The 27,663-nt window shown below is 33.4% G+C and overlaps 3 protein-coding genes across 21 annotated transcripts in view; 1 reads left to right on the top strand and 2 right to left on the bottom strand.

The window, feature by feature from the left end:
- The window catches only part of Lac1 (laccase 1), an 85,064-nt gene extending 84,621 nt beyond the window's left edge, over window positions 1-443 (bottom strand). The window contains exon 1 of the mRNA XM_076402095.1: window positions 423-443. The gene's annotated coding sequence lies outside the window, so the exon portion shown is untranslated. The remainder of the gene's footprint in view (window positions 1-422) is intronic.
- Window positions 444-19,178: 18,735 nt separating this feature from the next.
- MED4 (Mediator complex subunit 4) lies at window positions 19,179-20,458 on the top strand. Its single transcript, XM_076402093.1, has 5 exons — window positions 19,179-19,330; window positions 19,390-19,519; window positions 19,590-19,792; window positions 19,846-20,030; window positions 20,082-20,458. Exons 1-5 carry the CDS (start codon window positions 19,266-19,268, stop codon window positions 20,252-20,254), a joined length of 756 nt encoding a protein of 251 aa, XP_076258208.1. The 5' UTR covers window positions 19,179-19,265; the 3' UTR covers window positions 20,255-20,458.
- A 1,617-nt stretch (window positions 20,459-22,075) lies between these two features.
- mask (multiple ankyrin repeats single KH domain) overlaps window positions 22,076-27,663 on the bottom strand; it is a 31,944-nt gene continuing 26,356 nt past the window's right edge. For all 19 annotated transcript variants that reach the window (XM_076402075.1, XM_076402076.1, XM_076402083.1 and 16 more), the window contains 3 exons: window positions 24,320-27,645; window positions 24,083-24,262; window positions 22,076-23,354 (listed from right to left, as the gene is read on the bottom strand). In XM_076402075.1, coding sequence (XP_076258190.1) covers window positions 23,328-23,354; window positions 24,083-24,262; window positions 24,320-27,645 — 3,533 coding nt within the window. In that variant the 3' untranslated portion in view covers window positions 22,076-23,327. The remainder of the gene's footprint in view (window positions 23,355-24,082; window positions 24,263-24,319; window positions 27,646-27,663) is intronic.

Raw genomic sequence — 27,663 nt, 5'->3', positions numbered from 1 at the left:
TATGTAATGTTGTATTTATGCAATTGGGTAATAGACATACTTCACATTGATCAATATCATTACCCAACAATCAACAAAATTTATTAACTCCGCACACTCAACTTAACAAAACCTTCTGCTCCATGCTTCTTTTTTCTTAATATTGGTCTCGTAATTATGCATTAACTGAAGATTATTGTAAATTGTTTAACAGCAGAGAGACAGAACAGACAACCGAATCAGATCTTTGTATATTCCCTCATAGATTATCATTAGAGCTCAAATTATTGTCATATAAAAACTTATGATTTAACAACAGGTCACTAAAGAAAAAATAGGTCAGAAGTCACATATTTTAGAATAAATAAACATATTAATATTAAGTTAACATTTCAAAGATACAGAACAGAGATCTATAAGCCAAATATATACATATCACTTACCTCGAGCACTACAGTTATTGGTACTATGTTTTAGAGTGGTTCCTTCTAGTTCACCTTTGCCCTAAAGCCATATTCAGTCAACTTTATTAGACTATTGTATTATACCCTACAAAAAAATCCACCAGATCTACAAGATAATGACAGAGATAAGGTTTACGCACACAAATTAAATCAGTCGAGTGTTTGATCTGGATTAAAAGAGAAGTTCAAGAATAAAACATTAAATATAATTTATATTATGTGAATGATAATGCCGAGTCATTGTACATTATTTTGGCATGATTTTTATGTTTAAGATTTTTCCAGGAATCACGATATCATTATTAATAAAACATTAAAATCTTTATATATATACCAAGGAAGGTTGAAGGTAAGCAATGTTTACGGCTTATAATGTTGTTAATTGTGTTTTATTCAGATAATTTAAAATAGTCAATAAATAATTAAGAAGAAGATTTTTAAAACAGTTTTACAAACTTTGCGGTATTTTGACACAACTTACTCAGTCTAACAAGAAAATGGTTTTAAAACTCCAACGATCATATCCTACCGCTTCAAATATGGATGTAATAATTGGTCTATGTGTGTCACTAAACTCCTCCTAAACGGCTGTGCCGATTTTTTAGATTGTTTATATTCACAACCGGACCCGGTAGGTGGTGCTGCTATAGGGTTCCAGGATTTGTTTTTATGTCCTAGACATTTTATAGTATTTGTTTTATTGTCAAAATAATTTTTCCATCCAAACAAAAGCCAATGTCGGTACTGGGCGGGACAACGATCACGTATAGCACGGTCAATAAAACAGTGAACTTACGCCATCTAAATTGATAACGTCAAAATATCGCAATGTTGCCGCATCAACTCTGAGTTTTACTTCATTTTGGATTTGACATATAGCAAACATTCTAATCTATATAAAATAATGAAACAGATAGGTTATCATATATAACTTATTTAACTTTAACTTAACATATGTTATCGAAGGACTTAAACTACATTTAATTATACAGTTATAATAATTTGTAGGTTAGGATTGTGTATCATTATATTTACATTCAACTCTTTTCCACACCACCATGAGATAGAGCTCTAGGCGCATTTTTTATGTAGTGGTATGCCCTGGAATCTAGCCCACCTAATTAACAATTGTATATCCTAATAATTTATTTGTCTTTCACTAGACATCATATTTACCTTTTACGTTCAGTTGTTGTTTCCTTCTTAAATTCATGTTTGCTATCACTTTATTTCGCCTTAGTTTGTTCTATTACTCTATACATTTAGTTGTTTCCAGTTTTATCGTCATATCTTTCTAATTGTCAGTATTGAATGATAATCCCATATCCAGAAAGATTAATTCAATCACTGTCACTTTCAGAATTACTATTCAAGTTCACTATTTAGCAATTTCTTCTTCAGTGTGTCTGATCGAGTTCAGCTAAACCGAAAGTGTTATTATAAACAATGCTTCTTTCCACATATCCAGTAGTTGTATATCGTCTCGACCTGCATATCTGTTGTAATAATTCTTTGCCACACCCCATATCAATTCGATTGGATTGAACATGCAGTGAAAGGGAGGAAGATGTAATACTCTGTGGCCATAATATTCAAACCTTTATCTTGTTCCAGGCACATTTCTAAAAAAGTAAATTACATAAAACGCAATTAAACATTTCATTTATATTTACCGAGTTACAATACGAAATGGTTCACTTTTTAGCGTGGTTTCTTTAAAATTTAATTTATGTAATCCAAGCCATACCTTATTATATCCTTTGTCAATGCTATTTATGTTGTCAAATCACGAAAAAAATAAGTTCCAGAAGATGTTTGTTTCCTTTTCTGTTTCCAGAATAAAGAATAATATATCTGCAATGAATTATTAATAAATGTTTTGACTAACAAAACCTAATCTATTATTATCAAGCGTTTATCTTTTTTATCAACTTTTGTTTTCTTTACACTATTTTTATTATTGTCTTGCCATGAGTGGTCCAATCTCCCGTTCTGAAATATCTGAAATGTCTGTGAATATTCTGAAATATCTCATCTAAATACCCAAATAGAAATAACAAGTCTTCCTTGATTTTATTATATGCTTTTAAAAATTAGATTATTTTAAAAACATGTCTGGAATTTCCATTAGTCTTCTTCGTGTGTTATCTTTACACCATTTGAATCCTAGATTACACAAGAAGATATAAAGGGATGTACTACATCCCTTAAAGAGATGTATATCTCAAAGTTTTCTGTGGATACTTCTGCCCTAATAATTTCCTCCAAAAAAATTGTATTAAATTATGTTTATATTGAAAAAACTACTCACTGTTTTATACATTTCATGAATTTGAACTCGGACAGAGCTACATCAAGGTGATCTTTATTCGTCACCCGCTTCGTATTTCAGACGGTTTCATCTTGTTGAAACCAAGATTATATCGTTTTTCTTTTTTCTAAGATATTTTGGTGAATATGCCCATACTAATATTTAGTGCAGCTGCAACTCGCTAAAAATATGTCCAATAAAACCCGCAGCAACTTAGCACTTAACAGTATCAATGCTTACCTATTATAACATATATGCTACACCTATATACAGTAGTAATGTTTGGGAATGAATGTGAATTGAATTATTTATCATAATATAATTAGTGATTGTACTATGATGTTATATTTTTTCACAATTTTGCATAAATTGTAATTCATGTAAAAGTTCTTTTCAGTCTATCCCTTTTTGCTGTCTTGGTCGGTTAACACTTTGTACAAGGATTAAATCGATCTTGATCAGAGTACTTTTGAAAATTCCACAAAAAATTTAAAACATCATATTGAGGAGATAACAGGTCAAATCTTTCATTACTTTGGTATCTACGAGCATGTTGCTAAACCTTTCATCTGGACCACATTCCATTAAAAAGGTATTCATATTGTTCAAAGCTTTCGCCTTAATTTATTTCGCCGAGATTTGTTTTTTTTTACAGAATCTTAGAAGAAGAAGAAAAGAGACTATCTGAATGAAAACTTAATTAAAATCTACAAATTAATACAATACAAGTAAAACCAAAGTAAAATGGATCATACAAATGAATTTAGCGAAAGAATGGACAAACAGTAATAAAACACATAACAAATAAAAAAACTGAACAGGACATTTGAACCTGAAAGATTGAAAAAAATATAAAAGAAAACAGACAATTATAGATAAAAAATATAAAACATAAATAAAAAAGGTAACATTTTTGGAAAAATATGCCAAACAACAAGAAAAGAACTAGTTAAATTTAACATTTTTCGAGAATGTATTACAACTTTACATAAAATCAAACATTATTAAAATTATTTATCAATACCAGTGGTGAAGTTTTATTACTTGCCATCTACCATTCATTGTTTGGTGTTGAATATTATTTTTAACATTTCGTCCTGTAAGTAATACAACAGGTGAAGGTTTAACCAAATTTTTACTCAAAACTTGGAATATGGACATAATTTAGACATTTATAACATACGTGGGCAGGGATGTGTCCATGATTCGAGTAATGATAGGTAAACATCAAGGTGAACAAAAAATAATTTTAGACATTAATTCACGAGAAATATTGGTACCTTACTGTAACCACAGTTTGAACTTTGTTATAACCATATTGTAAAACCCTATATATTTAGTATAAATATCCTAACATCCAAGCAGTACAAAACATTTGATTATTCATCTAGCTAAGAAAATTGAAAATTATAAGTTTATGTATACAGTCTATCTAAAGTTACTTTGTACATAAGTCGTCAGGATGTTTAATATATTACCTACCGCAATTTGTAAATATGTTTTAGAATCAGACAATATTTTCCTTTTCATTTTATTCTAGTTAAAAAGAGACACAATGCTGTTTAATAAGTACGAACGTTTAGCCGAACTGGCCTGTCAAAGTCATAAGGTTGTCAAACGTATGCAAAATTTTTTAAAACAATAGTGATAAGAGATATATAATAAACTGGCAAACATTATTTTAATGCTTTGCTTATTCTGATAAATTTCAAAATTGCTGCTTATTATTACTGACTGAAAATTCCGAAGCCAGACAGAACAGAATGCATCTCTAATCAGTTACTTTCAACAGTAACGAGATAATGGAGGTCTCCTCCTTCCAGTAAAATTAATTTGCTGCGATTTTTATTGAAAATATTTTTAGCGTGTTGCAGCTGCACTGATTATTAGGTTACGGTCATTGAAACATCTCAAAAAATAAAAAATATTATCAAGACCAGCTTGATGTTAGCTCTATCAGAGTTTAAATATACGAAATGCATAAAAAGAGTAGTTTTGCAATACAAACATAACTTAATACAATTATTTCAAACGAAAGTGTTAGTCTGAAAAGTATCGAGGAGGTCTAATGAAACTTCCGGATATTACTTTTAAAATAATACAATTTTTATAAGCAAATAATAAAATGAGGGCAGACTTATTATTTCAGTTTATGTATTTAGATGAGACATGAATATTTTAGAATGGTACAAATATACCCAACGGTCCCTCATGGTAAAATGTTAATCAAAATAATATTATGATAACAAAAGTTGATGGAAAAGGATAAACGTTGGAATAATAATTGATTAGGTTTTATTAGTCATAACATTTATTAATAATACACATAAATTGTAGTTCATGTTGGAAACAGGAATGGTTAATAACACCTTCGATTTGGATGAACTCGATCACACATATTGAAGAAGACATTGACAAATGATGAAATTGTGAACAAATGTTATATAAATTGGAAATTAACAGCTCAGTTATTCACTTGAATGAAACTTTCTGAATATGATATGATTCAATGCTGCCAATTTCTAAGACGTGGGTGATGATGAGAGTGATATGATATGATGATATGATAACTATAGGAAATGTTATTGTAGATTGTAAAAGATTTTTGTGCGCAGTGTGTAATTACTCTGAATATACATGAGCATTTGGTTAAAATGTGTCTAGAGAGAGAGACAGTAGTTACTGTTTTACAGATATGTCAAATGCGTTAAGAAGAATGCAGTGATTAAATCTAGTTCTATCAAGAAATATACATGCAGGTATTAACAGAACAAACGAAGGAGAAATACAGTGATATCAAAATGTCTTTACAAGGAAACACTGTACCGAAGGAAACAAGAACTAAGCGTAAAAGGTAAATAAGGCTCTAATGAAAATAAAATATATTACTAGGATATACAATTGTTAATTAGGTGGATTGGGCCTCCAGGGGATACAAAAAACGCACCTAGACCTCTATCTCATAGGTGTAATGGGAGAGAGCTCAATGTAAATATATTTAAAAAATTATATTTTATAACAATATTTTAATATGTTTAATTATTTTATTTAGTTTAGAATTTGGTTGTATGGCAAAACCAAACTGAACTAAAACTCAGAGTTGATACGGCTACATTGCGATGTTTTGACGTCACAAATTTAGACGACGTATGTACTTTGGATAGACTATATGTTAGTTTTGTGGTACAAAATACTTAATAAAGTTGATATTGTTACCAAAATTCTCCAGATCTTCCAGACAAAAAAAAATATTTCACAGGTTTGCGAAAGTACGAAAACCCTGAATGCCTTTATAAAGGAATATCGTTCGAATAGAGGGTTTAATAGCATGTTCATAGATGCCAAATAATTACCATCTTGCTTAAAAATATATTTTAAATATTCAGAAATGTTAAAATAAAGAAGTTAAAGAACAATTTTCCAACTCAGGAACATAATTAAAATTTAAAATAAATTGTTCTTTGCAATTTTAGACAGTGTTTTTTGAAATTGATTTTAGTTTTCGAAATATTCAATAAGTTCATTATTTTATTATCTTTGACCATTAACGGCCCTTTATTGAATTACAAAAGTATAAATCAGAAATGAAAAGGGATTGAACTGAGTCGTTCATATTGCTTGGGATCTGTTTCACGCATTAGGGTCTGCATTAGCCTCTCTCCCTGCTCATCGTTCATGTTTTCCTGTCTTTCCCCGATGTTTTGTGGGGAAAATCAAAATTTAAATGCAGAAATGTATTTTAAGGGACATTCTAGCTCCAATCTAGCCGTAATTTTGCAACAAATTTTCGATTATGTTACGTGCTTTTAATCCGGTGAATTGTGGTTACCGAAAGTTGTGAACTTTTGTTGTTCTTTAATTTTTGCGTATGACAGTTTTGAAAACAACTTATTTAAGTACAGAGAAGCCGATTCTTCGTGATTGAGAACTTTTAGAAAGTTTTTAATAAGGCCAAGTTTAATGTAAATAGATAGCAGTGAAACATCCTGTGGGTTCGGAAGTGGTACAGAAGACAATCTTTGTTTGACTGGCTCATAATGGTACCACTCGGTCAGACCCTTCTCACATAATAATGAGCAACTACACGGCTGTCACACAGATACAAAAATCAGCAACATTTAGTGAATTCATTTTTCATCTCAACCAATAGTCCTATTACCTGTAATGAATATGTACAATTAATTTAATTCTTAACCCTTAGATCGCAACAAATTATCCATTAATACTCGTTTTATTTTATTTTGGCCAAAACTATACGGATTATTCGTAACATACCTTATTTTGTACAATCAGAATGAATAGTTTTTCATTTCTAACATGGAGTAGAGCCAGAACTATCTATAAACAAACACAATTTCAATGATATGGTGTAATCATCACGTCAAATAAACCTTTGATATCATTGCCGAAACACATTTCTGTATATAGTGACTTGGATTTTAGAGCCACTCCTACACCCGTGATGCAAACAACTTTTATTTTGGTAAATTTAAATTGCGAATCAAAATATACAGTTCACTTTGCTAAATTAAATGATTTTCTTCCATAACGAAATCGCCTTCGTTGCTCGCCGGTAACGAATTGCTGATATGGAACTGGTTTCAACATTGATGATACGTTAGTCTATGTATACTGTACTATTTTATTTTCATTTATACCGACGACATTCATCGGACAAAAGTAGCAACTATCTACATGATTTTTCTATTCACTCCATCCATAACGTTGGCACAGAAAATGAAAAGTAGACAAGACCAAGTGACCACTTATACAGCTTCCTTCTGCATGTGTTAAAAAAACAATTTTGATACCCATGGCTTGTCTGTGTTTACTATAGTAAAATTAACGATCTGCAAATAAACATCCTTGAGTGCATTTGTTTGTGCATAATTTTTCCACATTTACGATGCATATAGCATCCACGAATGTAACGTTGTCTCTGCATTTTCACACTTTCTGAAGCGCAATCACGGCACAAAAACAAGTTCCAAATGACATTTAATGCAACGTCGTCAGCTGATGTCAGTGCTGCCACCATGCATAAACTCGATAACTAGAACCATAGAATTTTAATGGACGAATTAAATCTGTAAATTCAGAGCATCAAATTTAATTAAGAATACTTCTCATCTGCTCGGGTCCAAAAGTTGTCCTGAATTCTCAATCTCATTATTACACTCCCTTCAGGAAAGTGTCACTAATCGGTAAACGTTCAGTCTAGGCAGCATCTCAACAGAAAATGAACAAAACGCTTCCAGATGTACTTCTGCAGATTCAAAGGTACGAATTTCTCGATATCATTCCTTACATTCTTAAATCAGTATATGTGATACAGGGCCCGATCAAGGATGGTCTACCCAACCGATCCGCAGCGTCAATACGACGAAAAAACCGAACGCTACAGTGTTTTGTAAATATGTCTCAAACAAAATCCTAAACATGGGTATTAAACGAATTAGCATCTTGTATTGGCGACATTTGACAGAGAGAGAAAACGTGTTGGCCTTATTGCTAAGTACACCCTTAAAAAAACGAAAAATCAAATTGGCATCTTATATAGGAGGCATTTAATGGGGTAAGATAACGCGCCGGCTTTTTTGATGAGAAGGAATAGTAACATCAGCAGTAGAAGAACAATTTGACCTGCTTGGATAAATTTTTCAACTTGGAGAGTGTTGATCAACGGTTAGTGTTGATCACGTATTGCCAATTTATATGTTTTTTATTTTGCATAGAATCTCCTTTTTTGGGACGTTTTTACCACCGCCGCCGTACACCGAATCTTGGTTATTTCACATTTGAACATTTGTAAATTCGTTAATAGGAAGATTATTAGAAAATATAATGTTCTCTCAGGATAAGATTATATGTCCACCACGTTACAATGCAGCCAGGAAGCATCATATGAAAAATTCAGGTTCGAGAGGTCGAGTTGAGAAGACCTAGACAAACCATCGCCTTGATTCACTTTCGCATTCATAAAGGCAAATTGAAATTAGCGTCTGTAATCGTTGTGTCTGTAAATCGCTAGTGCTAATGTAAATAAAAGGGCTGCAATGGCAGTCACACTAAAGAGTAAAGGAAGGTATTCTCCAATATAGGCAGGAAAGCAACCTTATTTAACAGAAATGGCAGATATTGGAGCATTTTGGTACCTTGTACCTTGTCATCCGGAAAATTGAGTGTTACTTTGTATTGTTGGTGAGGACGCTTAGTTCAACAATCCCGAAAAAAAAAGAGAGCTTAACAAGAACCAGAGCTGGCAATAAATGGGGAATAACAAGGTTTAAAGAATTATTGGATGAAATTACTCTAAAAATTCCTTTAATTGTAAAGAATTTGACTATTTGCAAAATCCGTTAAAAAGGTCCGTCCTTCAAGAGGACCCAATGAGCTAGAATTGCAATGAGCTAAAATTGATTTAGACAAAGGATATGGAAAAGAGAAAAAATTAATGAATTATACTATAATTAAATTAAAAATATAAAGGATCTAGACTGCCTGACAACGCTCGTTCTTTTTTGTCGGTCAGTCGTAATGAGGGAAATTCTAAAATAAGACTGCCTCTCATCTCTTTGCCCAAATTTGCGAATAAATCCAAAGAATAGTAAAAGTTTCGCAACATTTTTATTAGTCCTATAATTTTTTTTAAAATTTTAATTGTTACATTGTTACTTTTAGTTTTTGTTTGTCGTCTCCGAGTAACCTACAATTTGTTTTTATGATAACTTAAATCTAGGTATATAATTAGGAGGACCCATCGGCCCTACCGCAGTCTCTGGTGAAGTAATGCTAATACATGTCACTGCTGTATTTTTTATTATATGCACCTCACTACACAAGATCTGTGTCCTGCTCTGGGGATATCCAAAAGTTGCAATACTTCAATATTCTCATGACAATTGAGTCTTTCCTCATGCCCCCTTGCAATTCTCTTGATTTCTTGACTGACTGTGGGTATCTAAATACTTCTACTGTACACAATACTTCTCAGGACTTTGTTCGGAAAAATTAGTATTTTGTTTATAGTACTCGTTGAAGAACATCCACATAATTGAACTCCGTATGTCCATATAGGTTTCAGTATTTGCTTATATATTATCAATTTATTATGTACTGATAATTGTAATTTTCTTCCAATTAGCCAATGCATTTTCCTATATTTTAATTCCAGTTATTTTCTTCTTTATATGTTCCTTCCAGCAAAGTTTTATATCAAGATTCATTCCAAGATATTTAGCGTTGTTGCTATATGGAATGATATAATTATTTAACGTTATTGGTGCTTGTATGGTCTAATTGTAGGTGAACTGCACATGCACAGATTTACTTTCCTTAATTTTTATTTTCCAAGCTTGTGTCTAATTATTTATATTGTCACTTGCCTGTAATGTACATGTAATTTTCATGTAGCTTCTTCACTATTGTCTCCGACAGTTATAATCGCAGTATCATCAGCAAATATATCCATCATAATATTCTCTATTTATGGTATATCACAAATATAGAGTAGATAAAGCATTGGCCCCAGTACACTTCTTTGTGGTACACCTGCTTTAGCTTCTTTTATTGTAGAGTAAGCTTCTTCTTGTTTAACTCTAAACATTCTGGCTGTAATGTAGGATTTTAGTATTTTGTAGTTTATAGTCCTATACATGACAATGAGTCTCTTATATCATTACAAAAGTTGAATTATTCAAGATCGTCGCTACAAGATTCTGCTGTCCCAGTGATTCGCTCATTGTATTTGTCATGTCATAATTATGACGCAACTTGAAACATGAAGCATCCATGTATGATGCAATACTTAAGAATTGGCCTTTCGGCTGTATAACATCGAGTTCAACTAGGGCAAATTCATCTAGTTAGTAGATTAGTCCAAAAGTTATTGATAACGGTTATAAACAAAACAATAAATTTTAAGATTTTAAGGATAGTGAGAAAATATTGGAAAAAGTAAAAGGAATATTTAAACATCATCTGCTGTTGGTAAAGAAACTATATAGAAATTTAGAATTGACACAAAAATTTTATAATTTTGATGGCTGAATATAAGAAAACAGCTAATATGAAAAACAAATGTAATAGCACATATACTCCGTTCAATAAAACAGTGAACTAACGCCGTCTGAATTGATTACGTCAAAACGTCGCAATGTTGCCGTATCAACTACGAGGTTTACTTCATTTTGACTTTGACATACAACAAAATTCTAATCTAAATAAAATAACTAATGAAAAATACTATTATCAAATATAATTTATTATAACATTATAGTACATCTAATACATATATTATCGAAGGATTTAAAACTACAATTAATTATACACTTATAATAGTTTGTAAATTACGGTCGTGTTTTATTATATTTATGGGACGCCTAATTCACGTAAATAATAATTGTATATCTTAGTTGTTGTTTCCTTCGGTACAGTGTTGTAAAGACATTTTGATATCACTGTATTTCTCCTTAGTTTATTCTATTACTACCTGTATACATCTTTTTTGATAAAACTAGGTTTCATTGCTGAATTCTCCCTCACGCATTTGCCACAGAGTAAAACAACTGGTATTCTATCTCTCCTCGTATATTTTAATCAAATGCTCATGTTTATTGTGAACAAATATACACATATCTGTGTACATAAATCTTTAACAGTTTCTTCTTCAAGGTATCTGATCGAGTTCATCCAAACCGAAGATGTCATTAACCATTCCTGTTTCCGGCATGAAGAACAATATATCTGCAATGAATTATTAATAAATATTATAACAAATAAAACCTACTGAATTGTTCAATTCCAACGTTCACCTTTTTCCATCAAATTTTGTTGCCTTAACACTATTTTTGTTATCATCATGCCATGACCATTGGGTCATCCATGTCTCATCTAAATATATAAATTGAAATAATAAGTTTTCCCTGATTATATGATACCCTTTTAAAAACTGTATTCTTAAAATCAATCTCTGGAATTTCCATTAAACCTCTTCGATACTTTTCAAATTAACAGTTCCCTGTGATATAATTGAATTAAATTATGTTTATAATGAAAAAACTTCTCACTGCTTTTATACATTTAATATATTTAATATATGATAGAGCTAACATCAAGCGGTACTTGATTCGTCACCTGCTTCGTATGAGGACGGGTTCTTTTCGGTGAATTGAATATTATATTTTTCATTTTTTGAGAGATTTTAGTGACCGTGTTGGTACTAATATTTAATGCATCTGCAGCACGCTAAAAAATATATTAATAAAACCTACAGCAAATAAATATTTATCAATATTACTATCTTACCACTCCATCGAATTTTACTGGCAAAAGGGGGCCTCTTTGTCTCGTTCCTGTTCGTAAGTAAGTGATTAGAGACGAAATCTGTTCTGTCTGTATATTAGTAATAAGCAGAGATTTGAAAGTTATTAAAACAAGCAAAGCGGTAAAAGTACCTTTACCGGTTTATAGTAATAAATTTTTGGAGTAATTTTCATTGACTACATTGAAAAGGGAAGGACCATCGCTGTTGATGGAGTCATGGATTTGATTATGTCTAACGATGCTTTCGCAAATAAGCAAGAACATGTATTTTTTGAAATGGATTGAATTTGAGTTAACAAGGCTTCGAAGAGTTTAACAGCAAAAACGAAATCAAATGTTGCCATAATTATTTCTAAATGGTACTGATTAGAACTCACAATTTCCATAACAGGTCAATTGAAAAGTCTCCGGTCTACCATAGTAAAACACATTTTCTTGGCAAAATTATTTTTTTTATTCAACATAATTACCTTCAAGGGTGATACACTGATTATAGCGTCCCTCCAACTTTTCGATACCATTTTTGTAGTACTATTTGTCCTTTGCGTAAAAATAGGCCTCAGTTTCGGCGATCACTTCTTCATTCGACAAAAATGTCTTCCCAGCGAGCATTCTTTTGAGATCTGAGAACAGGAAATAGTCGCTGGGGGCCACATCTGGAAAATACTATAGATGAGGAAGCAATTGCCCAATTCATGGATTATTGCCATCTTTTTCACTGACTTGTGACACGGTGCATTGTCTTGGTGAAGCAGCATTTTCTTTTTTTTCAAATGCGGCCACTTTCGGTGATTTCGTCCTTAAAACGGTCCAATAATGCTATGTAATAGTAGCTGTTGATGGTTCTTCCTTTTTCAAGGTAGACAATGAAAATTACTCCATGCGCATCCCAAAATACAGACGCAATAACCTTGCCAGCCGACTGTTGCGTTTTCCCACGCTTTAGAGCGGGTTCATCGTGTGTAGTCCAGTCGGATGACTGTCGATTGGACTTCGGAGTGAAATGATGCAGCCATGTTTCATCCATTATCACATATCGATGCAAAACCTCGGGTTTATTGCGCTTGATCTTCAAACACTGCTCCGTATCATCAACTCGTCATTGTTTTTGGTCAAAAGTAAGCTCGCGCGGCACCCACTTTGCACAGAGCTTTCTCATACCCAAATATTCGTGAATGATATGCTGTACACGTTCAGCTAATATATTTAGAGTGTCTGCTATTTCATTCAATTTCAATTTACGGTCTTTCAAAATCATTTTGTGGATTTTTTTAATGTTTTCGTCGGTAACAACCTCTTTTGGGCGTCTGCGTTCATTTCACCACGTCTAAACTTAGCATAGCAATCCTTAATGGTTGATTTTCCTGGGGCAGTGTCCGAAAACTCGGCATCAAGGCAATTTTTTGCTTCAACTGTATTTTTTCTTTTCAAAAAGCAATATTTAATCAACACGCAAAATTTCTTTTCATCCATTTTTTTTTCACAATAACAAAAGTTGCTTCACTCAAAATGCTCTAATTCACAAACTAATGATCCGATAGCTGTCAAATTTGTACACGCATCTTTTGAGGGCTAACTAAAAAAACATATGGATTTAATTCTTGTAACGCCATCTATGTGTCAGGCCGGGGACTTGTCAGTTGACCTATTATACCAATTCATGCGGTAAATATTTTCCCTCCCTTTGCACCTTTCCCATTGCTTATAAAGAATTGGTTCATCTGAGCTGAGTCCAAGAGGCTTAGGCCTGTCTACACCATTGACATCAAAATCGACACTTCTGAATTATTGAAAACAAAACTGACAATTGAGATGTGATGGAGTAGTATCTCATTTCAAAGGCATTTGCTGGACTTCGGCTGCAAATTTCTTTCAATCAATGAACAAGAGTAATGAGTGTCGGAAATACAGTACTGAGCGGTCCATAAATATAATTTTTATATGTATAATAACTCGTTAACTCTTATATATGCTTAATATACGGAAAATTATTATTTTATGTAGAGAAACGTCAAAAACATCGAATTTTATATTTAGAGATCAACGGAGGTTAATGAAAATAAAAAGTAGAAAGCTATCTATTATCATTTTCATAATATCTAAGCTGTTAAAGGTAAGTAATGAAATCATAGAGAACATTGAGATTTAACTTTATAGGCAATTTTAGAGTAATGTTTCGCGATCTCCAATATCTAGTGTCACTGCTTTGAACTCATTACTTATTTAAATAGCTATGCCAAGAGCCACGAAGGCATTTGATTGGTTTATTTCGTATCTATGGTGCGTTTGTTAGTATTTTGGACGCCATTTTCATTGGCTTTACTTAGAGAAGTGCGTGATTAAATCATTAATCATTAGTTCATTAGTATAATATTAGTAATATTAGTATATAGGTAGTATATAGACTATTCAAAAATTTTTAATAATGCGTCATGGATATTTATGACGTCGAAACATTGCAATGTTGCCGCATCAACTCTGAGTTTTAGTTCAGTTTGGCTTTGATATACAACAAAATTCTAATCTAAATAAAATAATAGAGGTAATTATTGATGATATTAAATAATATAAGTCCCTACAATTTTATTGAACATGTTTTTGGCGGGTTGCTGCGGCGCTAAATATTAGTGTGGGTACCGTGAATAATATCGCTTACAAAATGAAGAATAATACGTTAAATTCACCCAAGAAAACCCGTCTACATACAAAGTGGGTGACGAATCTTGACCATCTTGATATTGGCTGTATTCGAGACCAAATATACCAAATGTATAAAAACAAATAACAATGAACATAATTTAATAAAATTATTTTAGAGAAAATTGTCTGTCTGGAAAGTATACATAAAAGAGTGACATGCAGCTTTTTGAGGGATGTAAGACATCCTTTCATACACTCTTACAGGGCATAGAGTTTAAATGGTGTAAAGATAACCCTCGGAGTGGTTTAATGGAACTTCGATATATTACCTTAAAAAGAATTAATTTTGTAAAGGCATAAAATAAGACCAAGGAAGATAAACTATTTTAATTTGTGTATATTAATGAAACTTGAATATTTCAAAATGGTTCATTGTTCCACTCTTGGTAATAACAAAAGAAAGTGTAAAGATAACAAAAATTGATGGAAAAAGGTAAAAGTTACAATAGCATTCAATTCAAAAGCATTGTCAACCATCACACCTTCGGTTTGGATGAACTCGATAAGACATACAGAGGAAGTAATTGATAAATGGTGAAATCGTAAACATGTCTTAGACAAATTAGAAATCATCTCACTTTTGACCCAAAAACAATGATGAGTTGACGATTCGGAGCAGTGTTTGAAGATGATCCCGAGTTTTTGCGTCGATATGTGACAATAGATGAAACATGGCTCCATCATTTCACTCCGAAATCCAATTGATAATCATCCGAGTGGATTGCATACGATGAACCCGCTCGAAAACGTGGGAAAACTTGACAGTCGGCTGGCAAGGTTATGGCGTCTGTATTTTGGAGTGCGCATAGAATAATTTGCATTGAATACCTTGAAAAAAAAAGGACCATCAACAGCGACTATTACATAGCGTTATTGGACCGTTTGAAGGACGAAATCGCCGAAAAACGACAGCAATTGAAGAAAAAGAATGTTCTGCTTCACCAAGACAATGCATCGTGTCAAAAATCCATGAATTGGGCTTCTAATTGCTTCCTCACCCGTATTCTCCAAATCTGGCCCCCAGCGACTATTTCCTGTTCCCAGATCTCAAAAGAATGCTCGCTGGGAAGAAATTCTCGTCAAAAGAAGTGGTGATCACCGAAACTGAGGCCCATTTTGAAGCAAAGGGCAAATCGTACTACAAAAATGGTATCGAAAAGTGGGAAGATCGTTATAATCAGTGTATCACCCTTGAGGGGCATTAAGTTGAATAAAAAAAGCTAATTTTGTCAAAAAAATGTGTTTTACTATGGTAGGCCGGGGACTTCAATTGACCTGTTAAGACTGTATAATTAATTATTGTAAATCCTTCCATAATATATACATTAGATGTAATATAATGTTAAAATAAATTATATTTGATAATAGTCTTTTGTATAATTATTTTATTTAGATTAGAATTTTGTTGTATATAAAATCCAAAGTGAAGTAAAACTCAGAACGGTAACATTGTAACGTTTTTACACCATCAATTCAGATGACGCGAGTTCACTGCCTTATTGAACAGACTAAAAGCAAAGTGGAGTTTTAAGCTTACCAATCAAATTACTTGAATGGGTGATTCTAACTCCATCTAGATATTGGACGTACCGAAACTCCTATTGAATTTTCTTACTATTAGTCTATGAATAAACTATACAATTATATTTATTTTATTATTTATTAAAAAGTCAGTTATCTGCTGTAAGAATAATAAATATTTCCTGTAGTAATTGGTTTTTATTAATTATTGAGATCGAAAAAAAACAAAGAAACAAAATATAATTAACCTTTATTGTTTGTTTAATGTTAAGTTTAAAATGAATCGGTGGCCTAAAAAGTGGTGAGCTGTGTGATATTCACACAGGTTTTAAAATATATTTTAAAAGCATCTAACCAGCGGCACTATTGCTATCGCAAAAAAAACAAAGAACTCTATGCATATACAATTATTTGTTGAGTAATATCAACTCAACATTATCTAAGTATATATATTATCTTAATTACTTTACAAAATTACCCAAATATAATCACAAACCGTACTATTTAATAACATATTGCCCACTTATTTATTTATAATTATATACCAGTACATCTAGATGTATGTTGACCCCATTGTAACAATTTTAATGAAGAGAACGCCTTACCAAGTTTATTCTATTTATTCGTAACTGGTTAGGCTATATCGTCAGGTCAGGGAAATCTGCTGTCCACTAAGCTATGAAATCACGGGAATTCCCCATGCCAAAAGAGACGAACAGGAAGACATTACTTTTTTTTGTTGTTGTTCGGTCTTTGGATGGCTTTGAAACTGGTTTTGTTGACTATGCCTCGTCGACACGCTTCAAACAGATCGCATTTATTTATGTCAATACCAACTTGCTTGTAATATGTTATTAATTAGATAATACAATATAAAATTTACGGCAATAATTAAACACATGTTTGTAAATAAAAAGGTTTTTTTGATACTAGATGAATCGCAACACTAACAAATAATCTTAAAATAAGAACGGAAATGGTTATGTTACATGTTGATAGCTGCATAAAAATTATCCAAATTACAGATATACTCTGACAGTCCCAAGTACGAAAAAAAGTATGAAAATCTCTTAAAGAATCTCGTTGACAACAAAATCTATTTATGTCATTTATGTCAATGTATTACAGCAATCATGCCTTGTTTGTACTATTTTAAGATATTTTGCTAACTTATGATTGAGTAACTTATTATCTAAAATGTTCGTTTAAAAATTGATAGTTAATGACATATGGTCATCTGGCAAGCGTAAAAAATGTTACGGCATTGTAATTTGTTGATGGTTAAGTTTAAAAGCAAACATCTTTAATATAAATCTGAAATTAGCGTTCTTTACAACAATAAAGGTTATATTCGTTTAGGATATTATTTGGGGGTCAGAACTTTAATTATATTAATTTATAGCAATAACATATTCAGCGGCTGTTAAACGATTGCAGGGTACAATCGAAATATGGTAAACAATTATTTACCAATTACAACAAATAGTATATAAATGTTTGACATTACCTAACTTTATTATGAACATAAAATACAAAATTCTGGGAAAATAAAAAAACTAAATAATAACATAAAATTATTTCTTTATTTTCTGTCATCGGCGTTTATTGTTTCATTTCCACCTTTTCGCTACACAAAACCACGAACATAATCCGCTGTGTAATTCCCACCAACATCTACCACCTTTTCGAATTTTTATGACTTTATGAAAACAGCTGCATGCGATCTAACCATATGTATGGACAGTCAGACATAAATTGAAGGTTTTTACAAGCAATTGCCATACTTGAACGATAAATTATCATGTTGCAACGTCAAGTGCTTAACGAAAAGATATCTTCTGTTGAACTAAATATCCATCGTAGAGAAAGCAAAGTCCTTGCGATTCTATTCTATTGTTACTTAATCTCAATACGTCGGCAATATTCCAAGCCGGCTAGATATTACGTACATATCTAGCTAATCTTAACAAACTGTGAAAAAAATATTAACTTTAGAGATTTATAAATTAACTTACAACGAGAATCACCCGTTTATAAAACAGAAAACTTATTAGAGTTGGTATATAGTGTTCTATATAAGATTTAATAGATGGCAATATCATTTGACAAAAATAGTTCAAACATAATGACTTGTTGAGTAATAGCACATAATATTTCAAAATTTAACAGTAATTGAACATACATAATAGAAGTATGGGCAGCCGAGAAAAATATCGATATATCGAAGAAAAAAAATATTGAAATTAAGTGCCAAAATACACTAAACCCATAAAATTACTTACCAAATCAAAAAGTTTATTAAAAATAAATATATAGTTTCACATAATGTTTAAGAAATATATTTCATTTTTTTTTGAAAAAATATCGAAAAATATCTGCAAAAATATCTTTATATCAGTCAAAAAAATGTCGGTTAAAAATATCGATATTTTCTTTACCTATCGATATTTCTTAGCATCCCTAATACATCAGAATGTCCTTATTAAATCCGAGTATTAGGGGTGTCGGCCGACCAGAAAATTATCGTTATTTCCATATTTTAAAAAATTTGTCCAAATTGTGTCCAAAAAATATATATCGAAATTTTTTGTATAGCGAAATTTTTACAATTCCTTTAAAATTAAGGGCGGATATACCCCATATATGTTTGAAAAAAATATGGATAGATCTTTAAAAGAAGAAGATGTATCGTATGAATTTAATATGATATGGATAAAAAATATCGATATTTTTATAATAACTGAAATATGTGGCAATATTAAAATAGTTTAAGATAGTTTTAAGGATTTATGATATGAATTTCCTCCAAAAAATTTCCGTCTACAAAAATATCGATATAACGGGAAACAAATATGAAGAAGAATATATATATTTTTTGACATCCCTGTCATAATAAACTAAGGTTAATAAATATTGACAGCTCTCGTAAACATACCAGACCGAATAAATCTCAAACGGTAACGATAATGTCGCAAATAAGTACCAAGGAAAAATTATTGTATATCATTGATGATATCGAACTAATAGCAAAGTAATATAACTTTAGTTTTATTTATAAAATATATCAATCAACTTTTCCTAATTTTGTAGGGAAATCATAGAAAATGCTATAGCTCCTAAGGCTAACAAACTCTCTGGCCCAGAATACGCTCAACTTACAGAACTTTTGGTAGCAAAAGATAATGAATTAAAAGAAACGTTAAATCTAGCAAAGGAACAGGTAAGCTTTTTTTTAGTTTTTAATTCAACCTTATTACATTTATATATTGACACTGTTCTCGAAATTTTAGGGACAAATAAATAAAAAAATGGATATTCTAAAAGCTGAAGTAGAACGTCAGGATCAAGATATTAATCACTTACAGAAACAATTAAAGGAGGCTGAACAGATTCTTTCTACAGCAATTTATCAAGCTAATCAAAAATTACAAAGTATTGCAAAAGCAAAAAAAAGACCTGTTTCTTCAGAGGAATTAATTAAATTTGCTCATAGGTGTGTCAGTGAATAAGCCTCATTATTATTTTATTAATAAGAATTAATTTTAGAATAAGTGCATCAAATGCTATTTGTGCTCCATTAACTTGGCAACAAGGAGACCCAAGAAGGCCTTATCCAACTGATATTGAAATGAGGTTAGGTCTTTTAGGAAGAGCAAATGATCCGATGAATGGACCATTATTCCAACACCAAAATTCTATGAGTGATTTGCATCGTTCTGGACACCCTGGTGGTATATTTTGTAAAATATAAAATTGTACTATTTTTAAAGTGAATTTTGCAGAAATACCTGCTTCAAACCAAAATCAGTTTGCTTGGCATCCTTCAGGTGAAATGCACATATCAGTAGCCCAAGGAACAGTGGCAATGGATACAAGAAATCATAAGCAAGAGAATGAAGATGTTGAAGTCATGTCTACAGACTCCAGTAGCAGCTCATCAAGTGATTCTCAATAGCATATTAGACCTAGAAGTAAGAAAATAAAGTATGTGTATTTTTAATTTTTTTTATTGTTTTCATATTTATATTTAAAATCTTGTGAATACGGTCTATGTACACATTAAGAAGTGTCTATGAAAATTTTGAATCATTATGTATCTGTATTTAATACTGATAACAATACGGTGTTATTCTGTAAAAATATATAATATGCTTTACTATATTATCTATTTCTATTATTTTCCAGTTTTAGTTTATTACATTTTTTTAAAAATTAATTGCATCTTACATTAGATATGCTTAATATGATCTTAATGTGTTATACTTGCATCAACACACAAGCAAACTGAGTATGGAATAAATACATCAGGGTGTTTCCGAAAACTGAAATTCTGGCACACATTTGATTTCTCATTAATTAATAGATTATGAAAAACGTTTTTGGGAATCATTCATATCTGCAAGAGTAAAGCCACAATTATTAGGAATAACATTTAGTCCACCATAAAGTACATATATAATAGTTTACTAAATAGTACGGTGATTGATTAGCCAATTTAATTCAGTTTATAAAATTTTGATGAGTGATTAAAGAAGAATTATATTAACTGAATAACTGTTTCTTATTTAAAAAAAATTGAATCAAAGAAACCTAAATTGCGCTGCTACAAAATCCTACTGATCGAGAAACTCAAACTCAGCCTGACGATGATTTCAAAATTAATGATTTAAACTACATGAACAATTTGATTATATGGTTATCCATAGCGATAGTGCAACCGTTACAAGACGATAGGCAACTTATAATGTAAAGTTGCTCCATTAGCTTTATATGATACATTCCCAGGTCCAAAACATTTACCTGAAAATTATAATTCAGGAAAATAAATGAATGTAAGATGTGATATGTAAATAAGACAGTACATTAGCAATAATTTAGCATTAAATTATTAATAATTTTAAATAAAAAAAGTTAAACTGATTGATAAATGATTTTAATAATCAAATTTCATTAAAACAAAACATGGCCTTTTGTAATTACACTATTTGAATATGTACTGACAGAAATATAGAACGGATAAATCTGTTTAATAGTCCGAAAATAAAGTATGTTTATACATACAATTTAAATCTTGAAGTGACACCCAGCTACGACATGTACTTTCGCTTAATAAACGAATCTAAATGGTATAGATTGCCAATTGGTTGTCATTTAGTTACGACACGTATTTGACACACAGGGTTTAAAGATATTTTTATTTTACTTTACTGAACTAACAACCCTTATTATATATCACATCACTCGTCACATTTTGTTGAAGTCCATAAAAAAACCTATTTAGAGTTATGGTACACAAGACATCAAATGAGCTAGTAGTCCAGCACTGCCAAAACAAAGTTCTTCAATTAACTACAAATGCTTATCGCTATGTAATCAATGAAGAAATGCATAATTATCTAGATGGACCTACGAAGTTGTTGAATATTTCGCCACGAAATATTGAAAAAGAATACTAAATCACAGCAAGTGGAAGCAATACAACACTGAATGGCGGCCAAGAAATCAGACGATTGCAGTGAACCAAAACACACGAACTTGTGTGACTTTAACTTTGGAAAATACATATTGATGAGTATTTCCACCACTCTTGCAACTGATAACAACAAAACAGTAGTAATAAATTAAATTTGTACCTGATATAATTTTTTTGTCACATTACATAAAGTCAGATTTCTTAAAATATCGATTGCCCTACTCTATTTATGATAAGGACTAATTAACCGTTATATAACAGCATAACTTTTAAATTAAAAAGTCGGGCAAAAATAAAAAATAGTACAGTGCATAAAGATATATTTAAGTCTTCATGTACAAGCAATATTACATAATCGTATTATAATAGTAACCCTAGAGTATAATAACGGGTGCTGGCGTCAGGTCGCCTTGCCCTTTCCAAAGAGAATGCCGTTTATGGGCATCGCGGTAGGAAACAAAACAAAAATTAGAATATATTCGATTAGAGAACAACAATCACAATTAATTAATCTGTCCCTAATGCCAAAAATTCCCTGGACCAATATGTACGACTTACGCGCAACTACTACTGTTTTACATCTTTATAGTTTAGTTATATATCATATTTAAATGTCTAACTTCAAAATTATATCAAGCCCTTGGCGCCGAGAGCTCTATTCTCTTGTACACTCTATTACCGAAATTCCGTGCGAACGAGCGTATTTGCGGTAGAGCGAGACGTTCGCTAGACTAGTTAGCCATACCCACAAATCTAACAAGTCAACGAAACGGCCGATGAACAGATGCATCTCGGCTCGATCGAAGCCTCTCCATAGGAAATCCTATTCCTTCGTTAATAATCCATCAGTAATCGGATAAAACTATAAGCGGAACACTTAGTCGGCTTGCTTGGTATTTCGTTTTAATTTATTTTTTGTTTGGCTTACAATCAAGTATCATAAGGTCAATAATAAGTTACTAGTCTTTTTTCCCATATACACAGACTTTCTCAGTATTTTAATGGTTTAAGATTACATGGGGACTAAATTGATCACGGAAAGAAAAACTGCCGAGGCGGCATTATCTGGGTGACTGCCGACCCATCGGAACGAAACAAACTTCTGTCCTAACATAACCTTAAACTGAGCGATAATTGTTTTCGAAAGATATCCAATCAAGTCGGCCAACGAAGAAAAAATTAACATGCAAATATACTAGGGAATAATCTGAATTTTTTATTTACATCAAATGCATACAGCGATTTTTATTTTATTATTTTTTTGACTATATATGTTTTTTTCGTTATAATTTCTCGGCTGCCTTGTATTATACCGGCTACCTTGACTTCGCCTTATACCATTACAAATGAAAAAAAAATGATACCATGAAAAAGTAAACTTGATTCAAATGAACTAGAACTAGATATATCCATTCCTCTACAATATGTGAATGGACACTGTTTCTTGAAAAAAATTGAATAGAAGCTGAAGTGGGTTTTCTTCTGTTTGGTTTCGTGTTTGGACTTAAGTTAAAAATCGACGCTTATAGTTTTCTTCTAATGTCAGTGATAGTTGTTATTTGTTCCATTGTGAGTTCCATCCCTGAAACATTAATAGAAATAATTAGAAGTTGTGAATAGATAATTAAACCAATTAACAACTATTTAAATAAGACACTTTATGTCATGATCAATACCCAAAACTAATATAAAAAATAACAGTCCACTTAAAAAGGATTATTAAAATTCTTTTTGGGACCAAGTTCGAAGCTGTAGGCCAGTCAAGCCATGCTGCATCAATTTGTAAAAGTGGTAATAGGATGATGCTATGGAGTACGCTAGGTGCAGCAGAATTCCCAGTGTATCCTTTGCAACAAGATGACTTTGCGTTTATTGTTTATCACTATTGCTGGTCCTTTTTGCAACATTACGTCATTCAATTTAATTGACGTTGATAGGCCACTGTTTCTTTCCATCTAAACAGCTCGTGGTACACTACACCCTGCCTGCTAATTCCTACCTAGTCATAGAAATTTTTTAATTCTGTTTTTGTGGCAAGCAATGAAACCACGATATTGAAACGGTCTGAAATGGGATATTTTTGGAGATATATTATTTTCCCTTTTGGTGTTTCTTATCGCCTGTAAAAGCCTGGAAACATGATTTGAAAGGAATGGATTTACAAATTTCTTGGAATAACTGTTTGCAGAAGGGGCCTACCTTGGATAAATACTTAACATTTTATGTTTTATCGATCAATTCCCGGTACTTGATACAATAGAATAATAATTGACAATAATAAAAGATAAGATAAAAATGTAATCAACCTACATGTTTGTCCTGTAGATCTGGTATCGGGCGAGGAATACGAGCAACACACGCGTCCCATGACATATCTAATTTTATATCAGGAAAGTCGCTATGTGTGTTCTGTCTTAAGTTGGGATGCTGCTGATTGAAGTAAGGACCTGGATTATTCATATAGTTTTCCATTTGCATAGGTCTCTGCATCTAAAAACATATACAAATATGAACATACATTAACACCAGTGGACGGTAGTTACTTACTGAAAAATCTATATTATCATCCAAATACAGTGCAGTTGAAGGAAGTCTATCATAATCCGAAGTCCACTTCTGTTTATCATTTAAGGCCCAGGCTTGGTCCATTTGGTTACTGAACGCCTTCCGCGCGCGCTCTGTTCCAATCGGTGGTGGCTTACGATCTTCCATTCCAAAATGACCGTGATCCGGAGGAAAATTATGTTGAGGTCCACTTATGTTTGGTGACATATTTGGGGAATTGTTTCCCATCGGAACCAACTCTGCCCCATTTTCTAGTCCGTCATACATCGTGGCCTGAAGATTCTGAATAGTCATACCAGCTAAGCTTATGAGATGATGATCGTGATTGACGGGTGGCTCTGGTGTGTTGATCCATCGATTCTGAGAATTACTCAAACCAGCAGATCCCCCACCTCCCCTATGAAAGGGATGTCCGTCCATCGCTCCTTTTTGCGGAAACATATTGTTTTGCATATTCAATTGGTAGCCATTGTATATTTGCGGAACGCTCTTGTTGGGCATTGAATTGTAAACAGAGCTTGGGTATTCTGGAGCTTTAGGATTCAATCGAGACATACTAACTGGCTGCTGTATATTGACAGGCGGTTGTGCTTGAGAGAAATTGAGGCCCTGTATATGATTTAAAGTGTTTTGTAGTTGGGCGGCAACGTTGAGTGGCATTCCACCTTGCAAGGCAGGAGCTTTGTTGAAGTCAATGAAAGGCATATAATCATTAGGGTTATTTTGAGACGACACTTGTGGTCGTGAACCTATAGGTGGCAGCGCATTTTGTGGCTTAGTGGCCTCCTGGTACAGTGGAAAAGTACCAGTCGACAAGCTAGGGGGAGTGGTACTGTTGCTACTGGTTTTTGACGACACAGGGGAACACATAGCCACACCTCGGTATCCGGGAGCTTTAGTGATATCCACTTGAGGTGGTGGTTCTTGATCAATAAATTTCGCCTGAGTTGCAGTCTGTCCCGACCCGCTACTAGCAACTGAAGCAAAATTAGACAGTTTTGTTGATTCCTGCTCTCGTTTATTCCAATAATCTCCTGTATAGAACAATGTATATTCTGAGTTAGACGACAAAGTCGGAAGTGAAATAGCCTCTTCTTGGAGGATTTGCTGCTGTTGAGTGGACTGTAAAATATTTGAAGCAACCGAAGTGACCATTGAGTTACTTTTTTCTGTAGATGATCCATGATTAGCTTGTGACGTACTCGCAAACGCGGAAGACTGCGTCGGAACAGTTTTGCCAGACGAAGATGATGAATTTTGGAAATGCTGCATAGTTGGTGGCGCTGATCCGGTAGGCTGTGGTCGTGAGCTCTTAACTGGCGATCCTTGCAAATTAGATGGAGCTGCAGCAGCTGGTTGTGGCGACACTGGCGCTGCTCCTACCAACGACGGAGGTGCCGTTAAGGTGGACCTAGCTTTAGCATTACTATTTGCAGCCGCTTGACACGAGCTATTGTTAGTCGCTTGGCTTGCACTCACTGTCTCCGTGAGTTTTGCGGCGAATGTCTGACTGGCCAACGTTGTAATAATTTTGGATGGCACCGGTCTGCTTGTAGCCGCAGACGAACATGGAGTCCGCGAATTGGCCTGCTGTTGAGCCTGCGCATTTTTCTCGGCCTGCGCGGCTAGTCGTGGGGCCGTAACTCGCGTCGTGACAGTTAGAGCAGCCGAGCGGTACTTAGTAGGAGCAGAGCTAAGAGTGAATCGGCTGCTAGATGAGTTTGCGGATGCAGGAGTGGTTTTTGGGTGTGCAACCGCAGCCGTTCCTGCAGATCCTTGACTTGCTGAAGCCAGTTTGCCCGCATTTTTCTTTGTGGCGCTCTGTGTTTTGTCCCAAAGCGTAGTAGTTACAGTAGCTGGTTTGGGAGTCTTGGACAACATGGAAGCAATGTCCACATCGGGATCTTTGATGAGAGTCGTAATGAGAGCATGAGCTTGGCGTGTAGCTTCAGGTGGACCTCGAATAGTTATAGCTCGATCTCCCTGACCCTTCCCCTGTTTCTCTACCTCGATGAGAGCTCCAGTGTGTTGACGAATCGCATTGATATTGCTACCACCACGGCCAATCACACGTGATATCGCATTCAATGGTACAGAAACTTTCTTAGCTCCCGATTCGGACACGGTTTGTACCGAAGACTTCCGTACTACCTCCTTCCAACCGTCTTCGCGTTTCGCCGCCTGTTTAGGGCTAGTGTTAGCCCCTATTTTTGGAGACGGTCTATGAGTATCTTCCTTTTTACCTTTTGATGGAGTAACATATGTCTCATTTCCGGTAGCTTCAAAATCATCTCGATCAGCAGGAGACTTAGTAACCACCATGTTACCTTGGCGTAACATGTCCGTGAACAACGTTGTATACTGTATGGTCTTCCGCGAAATGTTCTTCAGAATTTTAGATTCTTTTCCCTCCTTTTCCTTCAAATCGGTTTTTTCGAAATAGTCATGGCTATCAGAAGATTTACTAGAGCCCGCCTTGACTTTGGGCAATGAATCTTCTTTTTTAGCACTGGCAGCATTCTTCTTGTTTTTCTTATTTTTGCGCTTCTCTTTAGGCGTCTTCATGTCATTACTAGAACAACTGCCTTGACTATTTGCATCAATACCGCTGTCTCCCTCTTCCTTGTCGTTTCCACCTGCCGGGCTTGGTTCCGGAACCGCATCCTCAGCTTCATCCTTTTCATCAACCTTTTCCATTTTCCCGTCATAATTCTCATTCTTCTTGTTTTCTTCGAGTAGTCGCTTATGTTGCTCTTTCTTCTCCAAACGTTTCTTTTTCTTGCGTTCGCGTCTCTTAGCGGCCGCCAGCCGTTTGGACTCTTCACGGGTACGTTCAGACTCTAACTCCTCCAACAAAATAGAGGCATTCTTGTTGGCGCGGGCTGCCTGAGTTTCCTTAGCGGCCCTAATGATTTTAACGCATTCATGACATTTTTCGAGCAATTCTTTGTCGCTAATGGTTGCAATATAACGCATCATTTCTTGGTCGCTAGGGAACTGGGTGACGTGATGGACCATCCACTTAACCACTTTAACGTGTCCTTTGCGAAAAGCCGCCATCAGACACGATACTTTCCTATTATCTTGGGAATCAATATCGGCGCTAACATTGTATAACAATTCTACAACTGGTAGATGACCTCCGTTAGCTGCTAACCACAATGGCGAGTTTCCTTTCTTGTTCTTTACTTCTACCTGTGCTCCGCGACATAATAACAATTCCACAAATCTAACATGACCTTTATCAGCGGCTATTGTAAGAGCAGTATCACGAGATGAAGGAACTGGAGTCGCATTAACATCAGCACCTAAAACAGGACATTTTC

This window comes from Rhynchophorus ferrugineus, unplaced genomic scaffold (assembly GCF_030347505.1).
Source record: "Rhynchophorus ferrugineus isolate W39M unplaced genomic scaffold, kcgeb_rfMv2 rfM4, whole genome shotgun sequence".
NCBI lineage: Eukaryota > Metazoa > Arthropoda > Insecta > Coleoptera > Curculionidae > Rhynchophorus > Rhynchophorus ferrugineus.
Note: the sequence above shows the minus strand (reverse complement) of the source record. Positions and strands in the feature narration are given on the sequence as shown.

Excerpts from the sequence above, each read along its gene's own strand:
- MED4 (XM_076402093.1), top strand. The coding sequence starts at position 19,266 with ATGTCGCAAATAAGTACCAAGGAAAAATTATTGTATATCATTGATGAT. Across the intron at positions 19,793-19,845 it reads TTAATTAAATTTGCTCATAG|AATAAGTGCATCAAATGCTA; the intron begins GTGTGTCAGTGA and ends AATTAATTTTAG. Across the intron at positions 20,031-20,081 it reads TCGTTCTGGACACCCTGGTG|AAATACCTGCTTCAAACCAA; the intron begins GTATATTTTGTA and ends TGAATTTTGCAG.